Genomic DNA, 24,778 nt, shown 5'->3' with positions numbered 1-24,778 from the left:
TTTATAATACCATACATTCAGCTCAGTGCCACATAGGCGAATATCGGTTTTTATTTTTGGTGAATAAACAAATACAGTAACTGCAATTTTTTTTTTTTAAATTTAAAAAATCATTGAAACAACGAAACTGATAAATACATAGTGTAAAACCCAATAATGTACAGCTGATTGTTAAAAATAGAGGTCACTGTGAAATACCTTTAATTTGTTAATATATGCCGGATGAAAAAAAAAAAAAAAAATAGTATGTGCTATCATTTTAACAATAATGTAATTTGTACCAAAAGAGGGATAAAATAGCCCCAGTCTGAAAAGAGCTAGTTGCTTTATAAACTTACAGCAAAATTAGAGGCGGTTTCATCTTAAAAAGGAATAGGTTTAACTACGAAATTATAATAGCCTGTTTGAAAGATATTTTTAGCTGATGCTAACTGGCTAGCTACCCAATGCTCGGTTTTTGTTTTAGACAGTGGACACCCCCCCCCCCCCCCCCATTCTCTAGTCCGTTCTGACAAAAAAAAAAAAAAAAAAAACACCACAACCTAAAAATATATTTCCTATAGCCTTTATTTTGCAGAGAAACACAAAGTTTGCATTTTCACACGATCATTAAGCTCTTCAAGGAGAACAGAAGCGTCCATAAAACAGAATGCTGTTGGAGGGATTGTGTCGGATGAAGAAAAGGAAGGGATGGTCTGCAATAAAGACTGGGTTTTCCGAAATTGAGGTTATTCCAGCCACGACGCCGGTGGCTGCAGCCGCTTCGGTTCCTTCCTCGTTTACTTCAACAAAGGCTTTATGAAGCGCCTTCGTCACCACCAGGTCGTTGTTGGGTGACATGCCTGAAAGATTCACCTTCTGCACATTAAAGACATCCTCCATCCCCATGCTGGTCAGAAGACGGTTCAGGTCATAGCTTTCCTCCAGCTTGAATCTGGGCAGAGAAACTTTAACTTTCTGCCGACGCATCTTGCTGGGTTCGGTCCACTCCATGAGCTTCTCGTAGGTCAGTGCCTTTTCAAGCTGCACAAGAGAGTCGTGTTAATGCACGTCTATTTTTAAGTTTGGACCGAATCATTGATTTGATTGTGTTAGGATAAACCATTGAATTGAAGAATATATTAAACAGTTTCGTTGACCGCAACTTCAATAAAGGTCCATTTTAATTATGACAACTCTGAACATTTTAGCATGGTGATGGATGTGACAATGTTAATGTATTTGGTCTTGGCAGAGCAGATCTGCTTCACTGCTGTAGTTGTAGATTACCGCTGCAAGCAAGTACAAGAGCTTGCTACTACAAACGCTTATGGCAATATGATGCTGTGAGTATTTAAGACATACCGCCGCTGCACAGATAGCATATGAAGTAACCCCATAGCAGATCTACACAGGTGGAGCTGGGGAAGGTGGAGGGCTTCAGAGAATTCTGAAAGTGTTCTGCAGGAACCTCGTGTGAATGTTAGCCAGCCATTTAAATACAAGGCATATGCAGCATGAACCAATCACCTTGTACCAAGTCGTTTAACGCTGAATTTCAGCCAGAGCCATCTAGATTTCATGTAGCAATCGCAAAATATTGAAAACACTCCATATCCATGCAATCTCACCTCCTGAAGGCCAGTGGTTTTGTCTTGGATTTCGTTCGGGAGGATGATCAACATACTGAGGTCCGTCCCGACATACGGCAGCTCCAGAACCTGACTGTTCAACTCGGAGATGAAGGCCAGAGGAAACTCTGCCTTCTGATTCATCATCTTCACTGGTTTAGTTTGAGCCTGCAAAGCACATGGCACCACTTTTCAAATCATCACTCCCAAGTTTATTTAAATAAAAAAAAAAAAAAGCGCTGGTGAAGTCTCACCTTGTTCAGCTTAAACTGTCCATCTCTGGTGTCTTCCTTTGGGAATTTCTTCTCCCAGTTCCCCTTGAAGTAGATGGCGTTCACCAAGACCAGTTTCGTCAATGCACCGATGGATCCCTGTGGGAGCAAGTCCTTGATCTTCTCTGAAATTCATATAGACATGCTTTAAATATTGACTTGGAAGCGAAGACATGAAGCCAAACATGAACTTAAAGTGCTAGATTAGGTGTTGAAATGAGATCACCCTGGTTTCTCACCTTGTGTTTTTTCCTCCACCCATTCGTTGATGTCGACTCGAGCAGCCTCTGAATTCATCTTGAAATCCACCTCCTCCAGTTTGGCGTCATAGTATTTTATTGTATCATTAAGGAATTTCTGTAATTGAACAAATCAGTTGACGCACAAATGAAATTGGTGTTAGCAGTTATTAGCTTCGAGTCTTACCTCGACAAACTGGTAGGATTGTTCTGCGTAGAGACGGTTGGCGAGACTCAACACATACGGCGCTCCTGGTTTGTTCAGGTCCTTCATGAGCTTGCTGAAGCTGGAATGAATTTGGTCCATTGAAACGCCAGGTACTGGAGTCTCACAGTGTGTGGGAGGATTGGTAAAACCCAAGACCTGGTCAGCATTATTGACATAAAATTGATAAGTGATCCAACTAATTTGAAAACTTCATCTATTGAACCCTTTTCACAGACGTCTTTCCACTAGAAGGAACCGTTTGTGCAATGTAATGTTTCATGTTTAGCTCTTCACACAGATGCAAACACAGAACAGATAAATGTGAGATCACCTTAAATATCTGCGCCGCGGTGTTTCCTTTGGCTCCGAGCGACACCATGGCGAAAGCAAAGGAGATGCTGATCGGAGAGTAGAACACATTTTTTGAGGGGTTCCCTTCACTGATGTTCTTGAACAGGTTTAGAGAGAACTGTGTGTTTGCTTCAGATAAACACTCCATATTCACAAGCGGAGCAAGACACAGCAGTAGTAGCTTCAATAACAGCAGATTTGAAGAGGGACACATCTTGATTACTCTATGCACCTTTAACAAACAAAGATCAGTAAAAGCATCACCTCGAACAATCAGAGGAAATGAGGAGTTATTAGTGTCAGTCTAATAAATGATGCCTAACCCTCAAAACAGCTCGTTTTAATCAAAGTCCTGGCCTTCCACATAAAATTGTTTCTAAAAAGAGTGGATTTATTTATACCAGGGATCTCAAACCTTGCTCCCGCAGACTTCAGCTCCAACACCTGTCTGTAATTATCAAGTAGCCCTAAACACCTTGATGATCTGGTTCAGGTGTGTTTGATTAGGCTTGGAGCTGAAATCTACTCTACAGGAGCAGGGCTGGAGACCCCTGATCTATCCACTTATGATTCATTCTTCAATTCACTTTTTGTGTATAGTAACTTGAAATCAAATAAAGAGTGAGTAGGTGCAAGAAACAAAACCTGAATCTGTGTCAATCATTATCGTTTGCTCAATCATTAAAAAAAAAAGTTTTTAATAACAATAGCGAAAGCTGAATTTTTGCCCAAAAATGATACATTTAGTAAATAAAATGTACTATATAGATAAAAAAAGTTGTCAAATGTCTTTATACACTTTGTTTTTGTGTTTTATCACATACTGCATTGTGGTGCACTTTGAGATGAATTATCCACGGACCATGATCTTTTTTACAATACCCTTTATTCACGAAACATGTTTTATTAGGTTGTGCTTGATTTGATTACCTTTGATTATCTTAATTTCAAAAGTGTGGATTTCAGGAACAGAATGTAGTAAAACTTTAAAACTGGTTAATAATACAACATTTGTATCAAATAATAGGGTATACAATATATATATTTTTTAATTTACATATGATGTTTAACTATTACACTAATAAAGTACACATCCACCATCCCTGCATCAGATAAAAAAAAAAAAGAAATCTGAGAAGGTTTAAGTTAATTGGCAGTTTCGATCTAGAAAAAGGTGTACATTTGTACACACATAATGCATATGTTTTTCTTATCAGAACTACGTTAGTAAATGTTATTGTAAGCTCGCGTCAAATTTATAGGCCTATGTATACGCAAGTTATTCACAAGTGTGTTTGCATACATTGCTAACATTATACCTATTGGTATCGATTTCATATTAGTGTTCACGTGTATTTTATATATGTATTTTTGAATATCCAGTAGTATGCATGTATATGTGAGTAATTAATAGGTGTATTAACAGCAATTAAACAAATATTTTTGTTTATTTTAATAAATATTTCATGGCAAAGACGCTCTAAAGTAACCTACAAAAACAACAACAAAGGCTGATGGGACTTTTTAAAATATATTCTTATTAAAGTAATACAATTTCAAAAAGTATTGAGATCAAAAGAATAGGATATGTATTTCGACCCGGCAAAATAGTGTTACTATAGCAACGGTATACGCGCTCTTTTGTTGTTACAAATGTATTTAAGACGAAGATCGGAATACTATAATAATGCTAATGTTTAAATAAATATATGAACGCGCTAAAGTATAAATCAGGGTTATTTTAAATACTCCAATTACGTTTCAAAACAGTGTTGTGTTGTTATAAATAGACCATTCTGTTATAATTTATACAGGGTATAGCTATCACAAAAAGTTTAGGCTAGTTTCTGATTAAAAAAAAAAAAAAAATTATAATAATATATATATCATTATGTCAATAAAATCATGTCATTCTCCAACAGATCATGAATGAATCAGATGGCAAAACTGATGAGAAACCAACAGAACCTGTTGCCAAGAAAGATTTATTAGCTTTAGGAAATTCTCCATTGAACAACAATTACCATAACACTACTAATAATACATGAACTCTATAGTGCAAATTCAAAACGGTTTACAGACTGCTAGTGTGTACATTCAAACAAAATAAACAAGTTCAATAGTAAGATTGCACATAAGAAGAGCGTGTCTGAGATTGAGGGAACACAGAAGCAATACTTTTCCTGTGTATTTACTGTCCGCAGATGAGCAAATATCAGAAATAATGTCTCGGCAGTCATCTCCGGACAGCTTTTTTCAGACATGCAAGTACAGCTTCTGATCCAAATACTGAAATACGCTCTAAAACTAGTCACATTTCAACACAATCTCGCTTAAACATGGTTTCTGATCCACGAATAATGCTCAAATCCTGCATATCAGGGTTTCTTCAAGTCCTCAGAAGGCAGGTTTAAGACTTTTCTGAGACCAAGTAAATTAGATGAAAGAAAACACAATGAGTTACACTAGCAATACCTCAAAGCATGGAAACACAAAGTCTAAATATAAAAATAAACTTAATTCAGGGAAAACAACTTTTTCATTTCCCATAAACTCCCTTCATATTGATAGATTTCTTAAAAAAGCAAGACTTCATTTTTTGATGCCAGGATGTACTTAAAAACAAGACAAAAATACTGAGGAAGATATTAATTTTTTTGCAGTTCATGCCATTTTTTTTTTTTTTATCAGAGCAAATAATTTTCTTCCTGATTTAAGGACATAGGACCCTTTTAAGCCTTAATTTGTGGAAGGACAACTTGAGACCTGCAGAAACACTGAATATTTCATAATGCATTTCATGTGCAGAGTTTCACATATGATGTTTTCTAATGTTATCAGTTTTTAAAAACAAGGACACAAAATATCTAATGTGCATAAAAGTTCTGTGACATCCACCAGTGAATGTTCTCTGTGTTGTTCATCTGATGCAAGAGAAACTAGTGTTATGATGTTAGACATTCTACTAATAAAGGCCCTGAGAACACAACAAGAGATCAAATAAAACACAGGTCATTAAAGCTCTACTTTAGAGCATAAATACATAAATGAATCCGGTCAGACTTGGATGGGTTTTCGGCTGCGCTGTAGTTCTCTTTTCCATTTCCTCATGGCCCACTCCTGAGCAGAAACTCCAGAAAGCGTCGAGAGTCGTTCCTCCTGCCGGAACAGAGACATTCATGGAATGCATGAGCTGATCACATGTAAACCTCGAATGCAATGCAAGTTTCTTTGAATAAAAGCATCTGCCAAATGCATGTAAAGGTAAACTCCATCAGGTGCATGCTGGGATGCCTTGAAAAGCAATGTTTCTGGTGGTCTTCAACCATTTTTGACCAAATCATAATTTGATTATGATCACACCAACTTATTTCATCTAGTGGACACATTTGGTACTGCATTCAAACCAAATCCTACTGAAAGCTTATTTTTTGTGATATCAAAATTGATGCCTTTGATTTCCTCACAGTTTTAGAGTAAATAATGTCTTGGAAAATGCATGTTTAATATAAATTAGAAAATATTTTTGTGCATTTTCATAACTTCTTCAATTAAGAGACTAAATTTAAGTCTGTGCTCATTTAAGATTTATAACAGTGTATGTTGAAAATGAAAAGTCTAAGATAATAAATGGATTATAACTACTGCATCAGTATAATATAGTACCATAAAATCCCCATAAAACTATAAAATAAAAAACATGATTAAATTCATTTGCAGTGCTTTCATTGAAATAAAAAAGGTCATTTTATAAGCGAGGCTCTTCATCATACACACCTCGTAGGCCGGCGGATCTGAAGACGGGACTGGACTATAGCCCGGGGGGGAGGATTCTGGACACGGATGATCCACGACGTCACTGACCGCTGCCGGTGAAGCTGCGTTCATGTGGATGACCATCAGACGCTTTCTCTGCAGGAGCAGCACATCGACACCTGAGCGTCTCGTGAGGTCAAGACCAGGTCAAAGAGCTCAAATAAACACTGATTTACCGTTTTACACCAGCAGCACAACGTCATGATGATGAGAAGTGAGAAGATGAGCGCCAGAATGTTACAGGCGACGAAAGAGATGTTTACGGGCAGAGATGGGTAACTCTCAGAAAGGCCATTCAGGAAACGAGAACGGAGTAAATGTCCAAAAAGCTGCAAGAGCCAGATGAATTATTAGCTTCATTATAAATAAACGCGGATATATTAATCATTAGGACCCTAGGATTCATAAGTCAAGTGTTCAAGAACTTTTATAGTACTAATTAAAAACATGTCTGCATGTGCATTTAGGTGTTTTTTAGACTAAACACTACTGATAGCCAAACATCACCTACAGGTTGTGCTGGTTTTATATCAGCAGAAAGAATCACTCACCATATCCTTAAGAATCCCTAAGAAGAATACGACGAAAAACACGATGATGGCCGCCAGCACATTGCAGATATTAAGCAGATTCAGCACCTGAGAAGTGATCACCTGACGGTGACAAACATCAGTTTATTTGAATATGAAACACTGATCATTATATGTGTTTTGTGTGAGATAACGAGGGCTGACCAGACAGCGGTTGTGGGTGCATGCAGCTGTAGCTGTGATGACTCCTATTAAAATCACCTACAGACACACAGGTGAGCAATATGAACATTATCCAGCATTTATTTACAGCTCTACAACATGCCGATTTAAAAATCAATATATGTGCACAACAGATTAAACACTTGGTATAATAATACGTCTTTTCTGCTCAACAAGGCTGCATTTATGTGATCAAAAATAATGATTCGGAAAAAAGAAATATTCGAGCAGTAAATCATCATATTAGAATGTGACACTGAAGACTGGAGGAATGATGCTGAAAATACAGCGGAGCATCACAGAAATAAATTATACTTTAACACAGATTCACACAGAAAACAGCTGTTTTAAATTAGAATAATATTTCACTATTTTTACACATAAATGCAGCCTTGGTGAGCAGAAGTGACCATTAGTGTATATAATAAAAGAGACTCACAAAGCAAGCCGGTATTAACAGCCAGAGATCGTAATTCCAGTAGACAAGTCCTGACACCATGGACCCAGTCAGGATCTCCAGCCACTGATGGATCACACACACACACACACACACACACACTCACAGGTTCAGCTGGGGCTCAGACACTCTCAGCTCTATATATGTTCATTACAGCAGGTGTTTTTACCCCCAGCACCTCCGGGTGGATCATCAGGAAGCCCTTCACTCCTGGATGCTCTCCGGGCTTCGACTCTGTGATGTGAAGAGGAGGCTCATCCTGATCCCGCGGAGTTAAGGAGTTGATGATCACCTCCACTCTTCTGGACATCTTCACACACACACACACACACACACACAGATTAACTACAGAGAGTTTCACAATCATGTGTTTTCATCCTGTCAGCTGAAGAACTAAAAGTCATTGTTCATTACATTCTTTAAGCAGAAAAACCAGATGAACCTGCGCCGGCGCTCTGATCCTCTCAGTCACCGGATTGTTTAATGGCTCTTAATATAGCTTCAGGTTTTAGATTTTAAGTTGATGTATTCAAAGTTGACTCTTTTCTATTTAATTTTTTTTTTATCATAAATCTGTTTTTTAGTTTTTGGGTCAAATCTGATATTTATACAAGCAGCACAATTCAAAACATCAAGGTTTTCAATCACTTTTCTCTTTTTTATAGATGTTTTATTACCTACATGAGTGAGTTCAGGTAAACTGAGACACCTTTTGTCATTGAGAGGACTGGGAACACATCCCAATTCATCTGAATCCTCTCTACTAAAGCAGTTTGAATGAAGAAGCTTCAAGAATTAAGTGAAGATCTTTTCCTCAGTGTCCTCAGTTAAACTCAGCTCAGCTCTACAGTCTGATTCATATTAAATTACTGAATTCTATGAAATGAAGTATAATACGTAGAGATGGTGTTACCTTGTTGCTGGTGTTTCTCTGGTCTCGGTTCTTGTCATTCTTCAGGCGAGAATCACTGGAGGAACTCCTCCTCTAAACATGCGGAGAATGCTTGTCAAGCATCAGATCAGCAGCTGTCTGAGGAGTTATTCACAAACCCACACGTTTATTTAACTATCCAAACTTTGTCATGCAATAGACTCCTGTTGCTTAGATAGTAATAAATAACCCAAGCCATACTAACCATGACGGAAACCACATTTTTCTAAATTTAAAACAAACAACAACAAGAAACACTATTTACATACAAGTTTAACAATTTATTTATTTATTTTACAAAGGTTTTGCCAAGTTTAGCTCACTCTCTGCACCCAAAATATGAAAACAATAATATTAACTATTTCACATGTACATTTTTTTATTGTGAAATTGGTTTGTTTAAGCTGGGAAGTGAAGAGGACATTTAAAAATCACAAACATTAGTTCTGATCACATTGCACAAAGTTTTCCAGTACTGATATCTAAATATCCTACTATTGACACAAATAAACACACACACACACACACACACACAAACACACACACACACACACACATTGAGCCACAGTGCATTATGGTAACTGTAGTTTAAAATAACTACAGTAAATAAAATGTACATAAAATGCAAATATGTTCTTTCTTAGTTTATAATTTAAGTAGCCTATTTTAGGTTGATTACACTTAAATGTAGTTATTTAGCAGATTATTTAATCCAAAGCAATTTATAAATGAGGATAACAGAAGCATCAAAAGGGCAAATATATATATGGCTCAGTTAGTCTAATGCAGCACACGTAGGAAGTTTATTAGTATTATTATTATTATTTATGATAATAAACAATATGAAAACAAGTAGTTATAATAAGAAAAGAATAGAGAATGCTATAGGGTCATTTTTATAATAAGAAGACAAGTAGAATAGAAATGGAATAGAGAGTGATAGAGTTATTAGAGGGTCAAATGAAGATGGAAGAGAAGTGTCTTGGAAACACGTCACTGATGGCGTTTCCATGGAGACGGTTGTAAACGGTTACCTGCTCAGGTGTGCTGAGAGAGAGAGAGAGAGAGAGAGAGAGAGAGAGAGAGAGAGACCTATCAGTCTGCTCACCTGTTTACTCATCGATCAGCTCAGAATTTAGGACATGATTCTAAAGGAAGAGTTTCGGAGCATCATCCGGGGATTCAGTGTTTGTTCGCGTAAGTGTAAGTTTATAAGAGTAAGTTTATAAACGTGGATAACGTCTGTTATAGTTTTATTTTTTAAGTAACTAGTCTTTATGATATGGTCTGCTGTAGTGTTCTGGAGCATATTCTTTATGTTGTGTGTGATGATTGTTCAGTTTGCGGTTCTGACTGTGTTATAGTGACACTCTAGAAGACTGATGAATGATTCATTAGTGAAGTGTGAATCCTGTCTGCCATTAACACGCGTTCAAACTACTCCCCTGCTGCTGAGGACGAACGGTGTTGTACCATTTATTTTATTAACTTGAATCATTTGAAGTCAGTTATAAACCATACAATCTATTTTACATTTAATTCAAGTTTTATAAGAATTCATTTGGAATAATTCGTTATAAAACGAGGGCGGGGCTACGGGTCTGATTGACAGCTTGTCCACCCAGTCAGATTCATGGATTATTATTTATTTTTTTTATATATATATAATACAATTTTACAATTCAAGTTCTGCATCGTCATGTGTTTCATTCTAAATATAATTATAATAGTAATAATAATAATAATAATAATAATATGCTAATTCGTGTCTTCAGTTAAGTTTTAGTCTTTGGTTGTGACATACATTCAGGTTTTCGCGCCCAAAGTTCTGTCAGTCTGGATTAAACAAGCGGTTGCCTCAAATATTTATAATAAAAACAGTTTGAACAGAAACTGGATTATGAGAGAATGTTCAACATCTTCAGTTCAAAAACCCAGACGACTACGACTTATTTCGAACAGAAATCAGTATTCAATTTAAGGTTATAAATGTAACACGTTATGTGCGTTAAGTATGGAAGTCCGTTTCCGCTAATCGCGTGTTATAAACTCTTTTTCTAAAAAAGAAAAAAAAAAATCAGATTTGCGAGATATAACTGTTTAACTCGCAATTGTATTAAAATAGTATTTTTCCCCCTCAGAAGTTGACTTTATAACTCCGTTATAAAGTTGTCTATAACAGCTGTGTTTAATATATCTGCAGTCAAACAAGAAGTGCCTGAAAAAATAGTACGGACTTTGTTTAATTTGCAGAAACATTTCATAAAAAGGTTAAATTTCTCACGTAATACCCTGTTGTGTGTGTGTGTTTGTGTGTGTGTGTGTGTGTGTTCAGGCTGAGCATCATGTCTCTCAGCTGTGATCTTCTCTGAGTTCATGGCCTCTGATGGGTCTCCAGTCAAAGATGCTCGAGAGAAGCAGAAGAAGAAGAAGAAAAAGAAGAGCGGGACGGACAGAGCTGATGTGGAGGAGACAGATGCTCAGCAGGAGATCCAGAGACTGACCGCAGCTGGACATGCAGCTCTGCAGAGCGGACACAACAACACAGCGCTGCAGAGCTTCAGGAGCGCGCTTAAGGCTGCATCTAAGGTACCAGAAATCAACATGAAAACTGACTTCTATCAGTCGAGTATGATTGTTAAATCAGCCAGAGAAACAGAGTAAAGACTCATGATTTGCTGTCGTCTTCAGCTCAGAGAGAAGAGACTGCAGCGCAGGTGTGCGTTTAATCTGGGCGCGGCGTACGTGGAGGCGGGCGAGCCTCAGAAAGGGCTGGATGTCCTGTCACGCTCACAGCCGGGCGAGAGAGGCGAGAGGATCGCAGACCTGCAGTTTAACCTGGCCACGGCCCACGAGGCTCTGGGGGACCGGACGCAGGCGGCGAGACACTATCTGCAGGCCGCACAGCTGTACAGATCACAGGGAGACGCCGGGGCCGAGGGACACACCTGCGTCAGACTCGCACACTGCCACCTGCTGAGAGAGGTCTGCTCCCAGCCTTGTGTTCTGGGTCCAGTGCACTCTAACTATAATAATTATTGAACTGCTTGAATGCGTGATCTGCAGGTGTATTTGAGCCGTGTGTTGTGTTTGTGTGATTCAGGAGTGGGACGAGGCTGTAGCTAGCTTCCAGCGAGCCGCTGAGAGTTATAAACTAGCGGGAAACACATCTGCAGCTGCGCTGGCACTGAAGGATGCTGGGAAACACATGCTGCAGAGCGGCCGCAGCTCCGGCGATGACATCATCAGCGTGCTGACCGACAGCCTGGAGATGAGCAGCGGCATGAGCGATCCGGAGACGCTGGGTAACACACTCGATATCACCGCTTGATTAATGAGGATTATTCAGTCCAGCATTACTAACGAGTGAGGAATATTAGATCAAATCCCGGATGCCAGATCCTGTCAGAAAATGATGTTCTGAATCTGAATGAACAATCTTCTATCTGCCAAAACATCACAGTCAGAATAGAAATGATTATATGAGGTCACCTGTGTTTCAGGGAAGCTGCTGAGTGACGTGGCTCTGAGTTTCTCTCAGATGAGGCTGTTCTCCGAGGCGTCCGATTGTTACGAGCAGGCGATTCCTCTGGTCTCCTCCAAACCGCACAGACTGGCTGTGGTTCTGCAGAATCTGGGCGCCGTCTACAACGCTCTGGGTCAGTACCAGCAGTCCCTGAGGTTCCACCGAGAGGCAGCGGCGCTCCACGGTGAGACACACACAGATTACAGCAGTCATGAGCAGGTGTCAGTTCATGCAAAGTTCATACAAAGTGCTAACAGTACATTTATTGTTAAGTATCCATTGATGGATTAAAAAAAATATGCGTTATAGTCAAAGATGTCTTACATAAATCACATTGTGCTCATTCTTCAGGAGTATTTATTTACTGCTGTTATATGTGGTGCATGTGCAGCGTGTCGTCATGAATCATGATTAGTGTCCAGTGAGTGAGTGTGTGTGTGTGTGTGTGTGTGTGTGTGCTGTGTCCTGCAGGATCTCTGGGCAGCCGAGGAGCTCAGGGTCGCTGCTTCAGTAATCTGGGGTTTGCTCTGGTGGAGCTGGGAGAACTGGAGGAGGCGTGGGAGAGTTACCTACACGCACAACAGGCCTTCAGAGACACCGGTACTGACCCACACACACACACGCACGCACGCACCGGTACTGACCCACACACACACACACACACGCACACGCACACACACACACGCACACACACGCACGCACGCACGCACCGGTACTGACCCACACACGCACACACACACACACACACACACACACACGCACGCACCGGTACTGACACACACACACACTCACACACACACACACACACACGCACGCACCGGTACTGACACACACACGCACGCACACGCACACACACACGCACGCACGCACACACACACACACACACACACATCTGTAGATTCAGGAAGTGCTGAGAGAGAGAGAAAACAGAAATCAAAACTCATCAGCTCCACACTTCACCCAATAACCTTCAGGAACATCAGATTTGTGTGGATCTTGTTGACTCAACTGATCTTTATTAACTCACCTCTGCAGGACAAACAGATGATAGTGAATCTCACTGAAAACTAGTGGCATGTTAATGCTAAGTGTAAAGGCGTCCTCTGTCACACAGCTCTCTCTCTCTCCACAGATGACCCGTCCGGTCAGTGGCAGGCCTGTGAGGGTCTCGGTGGGATCAAAATAAAGATGAGGGACCCAGATAAAGCTGCCATGTACTATAAAGATGCGCTTCGACTGCTGTGTAAATGCCAGGTGAGATCTAAACACTGAACTATCGCTGCATGTTCCAGAATAAAAGTCATGGTTTTATCATCTGAAACATACTGCAACAGATTTTCTGGAGAACACAGTGTTTGACTAATGCTCAGGTTTGTGTTTGACCTGCAGGACGTGTCTGGGTCAGTGCAGGAGCGTCTGGTCAGTGAACTGAGTGAAGCGTTACAGCAGAAGCTGCTCCTACAGCAGGTCAGTCTGTGGATATTAAAGGCCTGCATGATGCATTGGAATAAAACTGAAACTGTATCATGGATTAATGCAATGAGGACTGACGTTGCACATCACAGTCTGATCACTGATGGTGTTCTCCGTTCTCAGAGAGGAGCAGCATCACGACGGGTCGTCCCAGAGCCACATCACACCCGACGGTAACACCAGTGTGTGTATGAGCGAATGAAGCAGTGGGATGTTGTTAGAGAATCAGGATGAGATCTTCTCTTGTGTGTCTGCAGGACGACGGCTGTGAGGTCTGACCTCCAGCGGTGGAGGAGAGAGATGCCAAACGGAGAGAACGCACCGCGTAAGAACTGAGCACACACTCACAGCTGAGAAACACACGATACTGTCACAGAGGAACAGATTTACTGTGTGTCATTCTCAGCAGACGGGAAGCAGCACAGCCAAACCACGACATCGTCACAGACACACCTGCAGCAAGAACCAGAGCGAGAACGAGCTGATCATCACAGTGCACTTCCAGAGGCCAACAGGTCACACACACACACACACACACACTCACACACGTTTAATCAGTCGTCTACATGAGGACTTATCATAGACGCCCAATGTTTACAATGATCTTTTGCCAACAATGAAAGTGAACAGAAACGGAGCAGCCTCCAAAAACAACAAAAAAAATTTCCCTTTTCACTTTTTTGATTTTAATTTTAAAAAGATAAATGTTGTGTATTATTTGTATTAACCAATAAAAGTAATCTTAAAAAAAAAAAAAAAATGTTTATATATATATATATATATATATATATATATATATATATATATATATATATGCAAATTGCATTTTAACACAATCAAAATTATTTATCAAAATAAATATATAAATGCTTTATTATTGATATATAATAACAAATGTTTTGGCAAATTGTGTGACCTACAAACAAGCAAAGCTGAATTTTTATTAAAAAAAATTAAATTGCATTTTAAATCACAATGGCAATTTTTACCAAATATTTCTTAGAATTAGATTTTCAAGTCATGTAATGTCCTGCAGCCTTCACATGATAAAACTTGCATTTGAAAACATGACTCTGAGTCTTTAAACTGCTGGATGTGATCATCAGGAATCTGAATAACACGTATGATAAAGCAGAGGAGAATCAGCAGATCCTCCCATCAGCACACGGTGAGTCTGGACAAACACTTCACAGAAGAAATATAGAGCGAGAGAAGCCTTCAAACAAATGAACTCTTTCCTCATAGGTGACGTGTCTGCTGAATCTGTGGAGCCAAGGCCTGTACGGATGAACGGGTATGAGTCTGTTTCTCATGTATTTAAAGTGCATAAATCCTGAGCCAGTCAAGAAGATGGATTATTTCATGATTTAAATGTTTCAGCACACACCCATTGGTCAGGAGCAAGGTGACTCCGCCCCTCACTCAGCCTGACAGTGATGAGGCCACGCCCCTGGCGAGGAGACTGAAGTCCAGATTCTGCACGGTCATGTGACATAAAGGCTAATATCTCGGTGGGAAAGAGCTTTTTTAGGGTTTTTAGGGACTGTGTTTGCAGTGGCGATGCTTCCAGACCACAAACAAAAAAGATTCAAGATTCAACATGAACACAAAACTGAAGCAGGACTCTCCAGACGAGCTAATGGACGTCACGTGTCTGATAAACCCATTAATGTGTGGATCAGATGCCCTGAACTCTTGTGATGCCAACTGTGTGATCATGAGTCATGCAGTATTTCTGTGTTTCAGCAGGGGAGATGTCGTCTCATTATTGTCTCATTTCAGTCTCTTACAGTTTCTGAAGTGAATCCATCCGTCTCATACCAGATTAAAGCACCTAATGCACAGATAATAGCTAAATAAATTTGATATCAAAAACCTTTGTCAATCAATAAAGTTATTTTCCACACATATGCACGTCCAAAAAACTGATTGAGACGTCTAGGTTTTTACACCTCAAATGATAATAATAGTATTTCTTGTAGCACAGCATAAGATGCTCAAGAAAACAGTTATTGGTGACTGAATAAAGACATAACAGGTATAATATCAACGTGACTACTGTCCAATAACTCGGAACAGCATAACTGTACTGTATGTCATTTCCTGCAAATGTATCAGTTAGTGATCAGGTTTGGGATGTAATGGTAATTATTGGCGCTAAAGCGACTAGCCACACCCATTACTTTCAAGCCACGCCCCTGAACACGTCAGCCAACCTCATGCAGAAACAAAGCTTTTGGAAAACTGGATTTTGTTTTATTGAAAGTAAGCTTTATTTAATGCAATTAACAAATCATTTAATGCCATTAAATATTAAGTATATGTGTTATTTTATTAATTTGTAGGGCAAAGAGACTAATAAATACAACTTTTATTTTGTATATCTCTTATAATGTGTCATTAAGTTGTTTAGAAATGTATAAAATTGATCCGAGATTAGTTTTTTTTTTTTTTTTTACTTATATTTTTATTTACAAGAGATAAGGTATTTTAAAACAGACACATTGACACTGGTCCGTGGTTCATAAAGATCAACTAAATCTAAAGCCGTTAGATACGCGAAGCTCCGATCCGAATCAAATGATTCGCGATCCGATTAGAGCACTCGAAACAGAATCATTTTGCGACGCAATTTTAAGTGAACCGGAGTATCGAAAAGCTGCGTTTCTTTTACTGTCTATGCGTTTCACCCATCCAAAAGAATGAAAGGCTCTATTGATCTGGTTTCTGCTGGTGAATCGCTTGAACTGAATAATCGAAATCACGAGTTCGAATCAATCGAAGCGGTTCTCCCTCAGTTGATTCGGTTCGTCTGTTCCTCTTCGCGTCGGTTCATTCATGTTTACTCGACTCTGTCAGCACTACTACTGGCTCAGCTCGCTAGTTTTGTGACATTTAACTGAAATAAGAGAAAAAAAAACATGGTGTTTACAAATAAATATTCCATATATTTTAATTACAAAGGTAATATCCAACGCACATCTACATTAGTTGACTGCTAACAAGAGAAACACTTCATTAAAACGATGAACTGCAACTCAAGTCAAAACACGTTGTGTATTATTCTCAGTGTATTACATTTTTTCGAACGTATTTCTTTAACTTCTCCAGAAGCGGCCAAAAATACAACAACAGTGTTACATATAAGCAACATATTTAATTGTTTGATCAAAATTATTGCTACAATTTACAAGTGGCTGATTTCGGCACGGTCAACATTTCGTAGCTCGTCTTTATTATATTCTACACACTTCCATGAATGATGCAGATAATGTTCACATACATTCTCACAGTTAGAAAATGCAGTAACTCAAAATTATATAATACATCGATCAATAACCTTACGAACTTGGAATTATCAAGAATTTTATACGGCATTTTCCCATTGGTTTACATGAGTGGAGTTATTCTCTCTCTCTCTCTCTCTCTCTCTCTCTCTCTCTCTCTTTCTCTCTCTCTCACACACACACACACACACAGTCTGCACCTCCTCAGTTCGCCAGGATCATCTTCTCCTCTTCATCATGTCTCGTGCATCTCTAAAGCTGGATTATGAGCCGTGATGATCGGGTCCAGGATGAGTCTTCACCTGCTCATCTCATGGGATGTAGAATCTGGATAATCAGGAATTTCTTGGACTGACTCGAACAGGATTCAGTGCGATGGGAAAGAGTGAGTCTGGATATTACACAGAGAATCTGGCTTTAACTGCGTTATAGAGGTGAGGATTTCATTACAATTTCATTCTATCAGCAAACTGGATATTGAAGCTAATAGTTAATTCATAGAAATTACATTATTGGGAAATCCTTTTCCACAGTAATGACCATAGAAGATATCAGAGGTTTGTTACTGGATCTAGTAACTTTAGTTTCCTGTGTGAGATATCATATTTTTCCAGTGATGATGCAGCATGAGGAATGTGTTTGTACAGTAAAAATACAGTAAAGCTGAGTGTAAACAATCAAAAACAGGCAAGAATCCATCCAGATCATTCTTTGATTAAAACACTCAGCTGATGAGAATGGCTGATAATAAACCAGAACACACAAGATTTATTGTTCGGTTTAATGAAGATGGGTATAAATAGTGTGCAGAATGCAGAAGGAGCACTGTTCCTTTAAATATTTTAATATCCTGTACTGTTTAATAAATTATAGACCTGACATAAAGATGTCCAAAGAGTCTAGATTTACAGTTAGTATTTATAACAGGAGAGCTAAGTAATAAATACATGATTTTATTTTGCTTTTAGTTACATATTTTTGGTACAAATTATATATTTAAAGCATAAAAAGAAGCTTAAACGTGAACGCGAGAATGTCTGTATTTGATGTCTCTTTTGCTTGGATGAACAAAACCTGAAGATAACATCAGCTATAAATAGCATAGAAACAGATTTCTGGAAACACTTTATATGAAGTATTTATACTTCGTGCATTATAAAAGTATTTTTAATGCATTAATCATGCACCTTATAATGCATTGCATGATCTCATAAATAATTGTAACCACAGTTATAATAAACTCCTCCAGAAAGCATAATGCATTAACACATAATAACAATTTCAGCTGTAATAATAAATCAGCAAAAATGCATTTTATTATCTAATGCATGAAAATGATATGCACTGTACATTATTAAGGGTTCAAGTACAGTATTACCATATTTTGTATTTTACATCAATGTCTCATAACCTTTTAAAATGTACATTTATGCAGTTAGCAGATGCTTTCATCCAAGCGATTGGAATCAAACCCATGACCTCTACGTACTTGAGCTGCAAGAATGTTAAAAATCCTAAAGAGTTGTATTTCTATCCAGGTTAGAATGTGCTCTTTGACTTTTAAACCTCATACTGGGATCTCAAACACAACAGTTAACCCCACAGTCGCTGGATTCAGTGCTCTGCTGATTGAGGAGTGCAGGGATTCTGTTCCATGGGTTTGTGTTACACACTATTGATTCTATCAGGACGTGTTGTTCTGTGCTGATCCGTGTGGGATCTCAGTGTGTGTGTGACGCTGGACTAAATTCCTGGAGCTGAAGGAACTGTGGTTTGGCAGGAACCCGCTGTTCAGCTCAGCCTCAGATTAGAACTTTAGCTTCTAACTCCTTCCAATCATTTGTAACGTCGCAATGCAGAAGAACAGATCTGTTACAACTTATTATTCTTTGCATCTTCAATACTCATAACGGTTTGGTCAAATCATTAACTATAAGCAAACACAGAGATGCTTAACTAATGATGCAATGTAATCCAAAATATATAAATAATAATTAACAACTACTAAGAAATATTATTAATTACTTACTTAACTTTAAAAACACTAACTATGAGCAATAACAGTGATGCTTAAACGTCATAAATATGACTTAAAAAAGATTAAAAAGTCACAATTATATAATTAACAAATAATTATGGAATTAAAATGACTAAAATACTGCAGTGTATATGTATTTTGGTTTAGAAATGGATGCACTGATATGTCGTCATATCAGTGCATCAGTGTATTTTACACTTCTACTCTCCTCATTCAGATGCTGTTTTTGTCTCTTAATGCAGGTGCAGATCAGAGCAGTGTGATGTCTGATAACACATCACTGCCGTCTGTGTCTAACGCGTCTCTCCTGCCTCCGCTGACGGACTGGAGGGCGCCCTCCTTCACTCCCGCGGCTCAGGCCCGTGTGGCGGCCACCATGGTGCTCTTCCTGTTCGCTGCAGTCAGTAATCTGGCGCTCCTCATCAGCGTGTCACGCGGTCGCGGCCGGCGTCTGGCGTCTCACCTGCGTCCTCTCATCATCAGCCTGGTGTCCGCTGACCTGATGATGACCTTCATCGTGATGCCGCTGGACATGGTGTGGAACGTGACGGTGCAGTGGTACGCCGGAGATGGACTCTGTAAGCTGCTGTGCTTCCTGAAGCTCTTTGCCATGCAAACCTCTGCCTTCATCCTGGTGGTCATCAGTCTGGACCGGCATCACGCCATCCTGCACCCACTGGACTCATTGAACGCCCACCAGAGGAACCGCAGGATGTTACTGCTGGCCTGGAGCCTCAGTGCGCTGATCGCATCACCACAGGTCACACACACACACACACACACACACATACACTCATTCACTCACTCGGTCACTCAAACACTCACTCACTCAGTGAACCTAACCCTCACAGGAAACTTTGTGCATTTTTACTTTCTCAAAAAAACTCATTCTGTATGATTTATAAGTGTTTTGAAAAATGGGGACATGGGTTATGTCCTCATAAGTCACCCTCTCCTTGTAATACCTGTGTCATACCCATGTCATTATACAGAGTTGTGTCCTGATATGATACAAAAACATACCCACAAACACACACACACACTCACTCACACACACACTCATTCAGTCAGTCACACACTCACTCACTTATTGCTCGCTCACTTAGTCACTCACACACTCATGCACTCACACACACACTCACTCACTCACACGCACACTCACTGACCCACTCACTCACTCACACACACACACACACACACGCCCATATTCACTCACTCACTCACTCACTCACTCAATTACTCACTCACTAAATTACTTACTCACACACACACACACCGACACACACACAAACACTCCCTCACTCACTCACTCACACTCACACACTCACTTTTTACTCGCTCACTCACTTAGTCACTCACACACACTCAGTCACACACACACATCCACACATTCACACACAATTACCCCCATATTCACTCACTCACCTCCACACTCACTCACTCACTCACTCACTCACTCACTCACTCACACATACACACACACACACTCACTTACTCGCTCACTAACTTAGTCACTCACACACACTCACCCCCATATTCACTCACTCACTCACTCACCCAAATATTCACTCACTAACTCACTCACTCACCCCAATGTTTACTCACTCACTCACTCACTCACTTACCCCAATATTCACTCACTCACTCACCCCAATATTCACTCACTCACCCCAATATTCACTCACTCACCCCAATATTCACTCACTCACTCACTCACCCCAATATTCACTCACTCACTCACTCCCCCCAATATTCAATCACTCACTCACTCCCCCCAATATTCACTCACTCACTCAATCCCCCCAATATTCACTCACTCACTCACCCCAATATTCACTCACTCACTCACTCCCCCCAATATTCACTCACTAACTCACTCCCCCCAATATTCAATCACTCACTCACCCCAATATTCACTCACTCACTCACTCACCCCAATATTCACTCACTCACTCACTCATCCCAATATTCACTCACTCACTTACCCAAATATTCACTCACTAACTCACTCACTCACCCCAATATTTACTCACTCACTCACTCACTTACCCCAATATTCACTCACTCACTCACCCCAATATTCACTCACTCACTCACTCACTCACCCCAATATTCACTCACTCACTCACTCACCCCAATATTCACTCACTCACTCACTCCCCCCAATATTCAATCACTCACTCCCCCCAATATTCACTCACTCACTCACCCCAATATTCACTCACTCACTCACCCCAATATTCACTCACTCACTCACCCCAATATTCACTCACTCACTCACTCACCCCAATATTCACTCACTCACTCACTCCCCCAATATTCACTCACTCACTCACCCCAATATTCACTCACTCACTCACCCCAATATTCACTCACTCACTCACCCCAATATTCACTCACTCACTCACCCCAATATTTACTCACTCACTCACTCACTCACTTACCCCAATATTCACTCACTCACTCACCCCAATATTTACTCACTCACTCACTCACTTACCCCAATATTCACTCACTCACTCACCCCAATATTCACTCACTCACTCACTCACCCCAATATTCACTCACTCACTCACTCACCCCAATATTCACTCACTCACTCACTCCCCCCAATATTCAATCACTCACTCACCCCAATATTCACTCACTCACTCACCCCAATATTCACTCACTCACTCACCCCAATATTCACTCACTCACTCACCCCAATATTCACTCACTCACCCCAATATTCACTCACTCACTCACTCCCCCAATATTCACTCACTCACTCACCCCAATATTCACTCACTCACTCAATCCCCCCAATATTCACTCACTCACTCACCCCAATATTCACTCACTCACTCACTCACCCCAATATTCACTCACTCACTCACTCCCCCAATATTCAATCACTCACTCACCCCAATATTCACTCACTAACTCACTCACCCCAATATTCACTCACTCACTCACTCACTCACCCCAATATTCACTCACTCACTCACTCACCCCAATATTCACTCACTCACTCACTCACCCCAATATTCAATCACTCACTCACCCCAATATTCACTCACTCACTCACCCCAATATTCACTCACTCACTCACTCCCCCAATATTCACTCACTCACTCACCCCAATATTCACTCACTCACTCACTCACTCCCCCAATATTCAATCACTCACTCACCCCAATATTCACTCACTAACTCACTCACCCCAATACTCACTCACTCACTCACTCACTCACTCACTCACTCACCCCAATATTCACTCACTCACTCACTCACCCCAATATTCACTCACTCACTCACTCACCCCAATATTCAATCACTCACTCACCCCAATATTCACTCACTCACTCACCCCAATATTCACTCACTCACTCACCCCAATATTCACTCACTCACTCACCCCAATATTCACTCACTCACTCACCCCAATATTCACTCACTCACTCACTCACTCACCCCAACATTCACTCACTCACTCACTCACCCCAATATTCAATCACTCACTCACCCCAATATTCACTCACTCACTCACTCACTCACTCACCCCAACATTCACTCACTCACTCACTCACCCAATATTCAATCACTCATTCACCCCAATATTCACTCACTCACTCACCCCAATATTCAATCACTCACTCACCCCAATATTCACTCACTCACTCACCCCAATATTCACTCACTCACTCACCCCAATATTCACTCACTATGTTTTTAAGAGTAAATATTGTAAAAATCAGTGTGAATGAAATATGAACAAACTCAGAATATAGAGAGGAATAAAACTGTAAAGTATGGTGTTTGTAAGAGAAAGACTCTTGAAAGATATGGATTGAGACTGAAATCTACAGACACAAATAAATAAAGTGCAATAAAATAAAACTTAAATGTGTTTCTTTTTATGTTTTCTTTCCACTTGTTTGAAAGAAGATATGCAATGAAGTAAAATAGCTCATAACTCACTGGTTCTGATCAGCTGGTCCGTCATTCTTCCTCTTGTAGCTGTTCATCTTCCGGACAGTCAAAGTGAAGAGCGTGGACTTCACTCAGTGCGTTACTCACGGGAGTTTCCACGAGCGCTGGCATGAGACGGCGTACAACATGTTTCATTTCGTGACGCTGTACGTGATTCCCCTGCTGGTCATGAGCTGCTGTTACACCTGCATCCTCATCGAGATCAACAGACAGCTGCACAAGAGCACAGGTACAGCAGCAGATCATGAGATTTCTAAACACTCGTCTACAACTCACTCAGCGTCTGAAAGCTTTCACCTCAGTTTAAATCATGACATAATAAGTCATAATTAGATAAAAATTTCACAATTATGAGGTAAGTATAAATCATGAGATTAAAAAAAAAATCATAATTATGAAGTAAAGTCTACATTTTTAGACAAAAATCATTGAGATGAAGTCATAACTGTGAGATAATAGTCTAAAAATAAAAAATGTATATAAAAATATAATGGTGACATAAAGATTCCTAATTATGACATCAAAATTATGACATAATAAATTACAATGATTATATGAAGAGTTATAATTATGACAAAAAATCTAAAGTATGACATGATATAAAAGGTCATAATTACAAGGTAACATAAATTTGTGAGATAAAGTCATAATTAGGAAAAAAGTCAAAAGTATGACATACAAAACCATAAATATGAGAGAAAAGGGCATAATTATGACATAAAAGTTACATAAAAAGGTCAGAATTATGAGGTAAAAGTATAAATTATGAGATTTAAAAAATCTTAATTATGAGGTAAAAAGTATAAATCTTTAGACAAAAATCATTTAGATAAAAGTCATAACTATAAGATAAAAGTCTAAATGATAAGTCATAATTATGATATAAACATGAAAAAAATTTGATTAAAATAAAGTTGTGATAAATATTCATAATTATGACAAATACAAATTATGACAGATTACAATTATGAGATAAAAGGTCATAATTATCAAAAGAAAAATGATAAAAATGAAGAATTATGAGATAAAAATGTAATTGTGACATAAAGAGTCATAATTATGACAAACAATAAAAAGTATGACATAGTAAATTATTCTTATGAGATGAAATGTCATAATTAAAAGGTTAAAAACTTTTTTATTCTGACACAGTCAAAAGTATATAAAACTAAATCATAATTATGAGAGAAAATGGCATAATATGGCATGTTGGAAATTATTTTGGAAAATGTTTTGTTCATATTATGACTTTTTAATCTCAATTTCTTTATCTCGTAATTATAACTTTTTATTTTAACCAAAGAATGGTTTTGTCTTATGTGGCTAAATATGATGCTCTGAATGACACAATAACCTGCTGGACTGAGCATGATAAACAAGAAAAACTCATCATAATTCATCATCATAAAGCCACCAATACATTCGCAGTCATTCACACGTATGTCCGGTACATTTGCAGAATTGTTCTCCTTCGGCAGGTGTGGTAGAGAGTTAATTTTAGCTGCTGTAGATACCCATATTGCCCCTCTCAGGTTTAACAGCTCCATTATGAGCTCAATAATAACACAGTCACATGTCTACAGTAACAGCAGTCTGTGGATTACTGTAATATCGCAGCAGTGTCGGATCTGTACAGCTTCTATTTTCCTCTCTCTGAAGCCCCGAGAGCTTTGCTCAGATCCCACAGCTCGGTCACTTGATTCCTGCCAAGGGCAACACACAAGGTCAGATATTCAAGAGGGTTTGGTCCTGTAGATGTTTGGGTGAGTGTCGAAGGAGTGTGTGATATCACAAAAAACATCAAACAGTTTTTATTCATTCTCATATACACAATAGTTTCATT

At 39.2% G+C, this 24,778-nt stretch overlaps 5 protein-coding genes and 1 long non-coding RNA gene across 9 annotated transcripts in view; 3 read left to right on the top strand and 3 right to left on the bottom strand.

The window, feature by feature from the left end:
- The window catches only part of LOC128030285 (uncharacterized), a 33,986-nt gene extending 33,116 nt beyond the window's left edge, over window positions 1-870 (top strand). The window contains exon 2 of the long non-coding RNA XR_008187866.1: window positions 728-870. This is a non-coding gene — a long non-coding RNA (uncharacterized LOC128030285). The remainder of the gene's footprint in view (window positions 1-727) is intronic.
- The window catches only part of LOC128030278 (leukocyte elastase inhibitor-like), a 28,499-nt gene extending 25,402 nt beyond the window's left edge, over window positions 1-3,097 (bottom strand). Inside the window, exon 1 of one of the 2 annotated variants that reach the window (XM_052617764.1) lies at window positions 3,004-3,097. The gene's annotated coding sequence lies outside the window, so the exon portion shown is untranslated. Of the gene's footprint in view, window positions 1-2,912 lie in introns of both variants that reach the window. The other variant, XM_052617762.1, reaches the window with a different exon arrangement.
- Window positions 550-2,919, bottom strand: LOC128030280 (leukocyte elastase inhibitor-like). Its single transcript, XM_052617767.1, has 6 exons — window positions 2,661-2,919; window positions 2,309-2,485; window positions 2,122-2,239; window positions 1,865-2,007; window positions 1,611-1,778; window positions 550-1,023 (listed from the first exon to the last, which is right to left on the bottom strand). Exons 1-6 carry the CDS (start codon window positions 2,892-2,894, stop codon window positions 619-621), a joined length of 1,245 nt encoding a protein of 414 aa, XP_052473727.1. The 5' UTR covers window positions 2,895-2,919; the 3' UTR covers window positions 550-618.
- A 1,532-nt stretch (window positions 3,098-4,629) lies between the features above and the next one.
- On the bottom strand, window positions 4,630-8,763 carry LOC128031070 (uncharacterized). Of its 2 annotated transcripts, none has more exons than XM_052619286.1 (8): window positions 8,619-8,763; window positions 7,875-8,015; window positions 7,688-7,771; window positions 7,231-7,287; window positions 7,048-7,149; window positions 6,673-6,825; window positions 6,458-6,592; window positions 4,630-5,839 (listed from the first exon to the last, which is right to left on the bottom strand). In XM_052619286.1, exons 2-8 carry the CDS (start codon window positions 8,013-8,015, stop codon window positions 5,738-5,740), a joined length of 774 nt encoding a protein of 257 aa, XP_052475246.1. In that variant the 5' UTR covers window positions 8,619-8,763; the 3' UTR covers window positions 4,630-5,737. The 2 variants fall into 2 exon arrangements, with proteins under 2 accessions (XP_052475246.1, XP_052475247.1); XM_052619287.1 differs by having other exon boundaries at window positions 7,048-7,134.
- A 2,219-nt stretch (window positions 8,764-10,982) lies between these two features.
- On the top strand, window positions 10,983-15,898 carry LOC128031081 (tetratricopeptide repeat protein 24-like). Of its 2 annotated transcripts, none has more exons than XM_052619306.1 (13): window positions 10,983-11,225; window positions 11,328-11,621; window positions 11,740-11,941; window positions 12,140-12,346; window positions 12,634-12,762; window positions 13,295-13,416; window positions 13,552-13,629; window positions 13,759-13,808; window positions 13,893-13,960; window positions 14,045-14,150; window positions 14,742-14,803; window positions 14,881-14,929; window positions 15,016-15,898. In XM_052619306.1, the coding sequence occupies exons 1-13, from the start codon at window positions 11,013-11,015 to the stop codon at window positions 15,125-15,127; spliced, it is 1,692 nt and encodes a 563-aa protein (XP_052475266.1). In that variant the 5' UTR covers window positions 10,983-11,012; the 3' UTR covers window positions 15,128-15,898. The 2 variants fall into 2 exon arrangements, with proteins under 2 accessions (XP_052475266.1, XP_052475265.1); XM_052619305.1 differs by having other exon boundaries at window positions 14,042-14,150.
- Window positions 15,899-19,209: 3,311 nt separating this feature from the next.
- Window positions 19,210-24,778, top strand: part of gnrhr3 (gonadotropin releasing hormone receptor 3) — a 7,255-nt gene continuing 1,686 nt past the window's right edge. The window contains exons 1-2 of the mRNA XM_052619171.1: window positions 19,210-19,720; window positions 22,963-23,164. Coding sequence (XP_052475131.1) covers window positions 19,223-19,720; window positions 22,963-23,164 — 700 coding nt within the window. The 5' untranslated portion in view covers window positions 19,210-19,222. The remainder of the gene's footprint in view (window positions 19,721-22,962; window positions 23,165-24,778) is intronic.

The sequence above is a fragment of the Carassius gibelio genome, chromosome A16 (assembly GCF_023724105.1).
Source record: "Carassius gibelio isolate Cgi1373 ecotype wild population from Czech Republic chromosome A16, carGib1.2-hapl.c, whole genome shotgun sequence".
Taxonomy (NCBI): domain Eukaryota; kingdom Metazoa; phylum Chordata; class Actinopteri; order Cypriniformes; family Cyprinidae; genus Carassius; species Carassius gibelio.
This window is presented reverse-complemented; position numbering and strand designations above follow the sequence as displayed.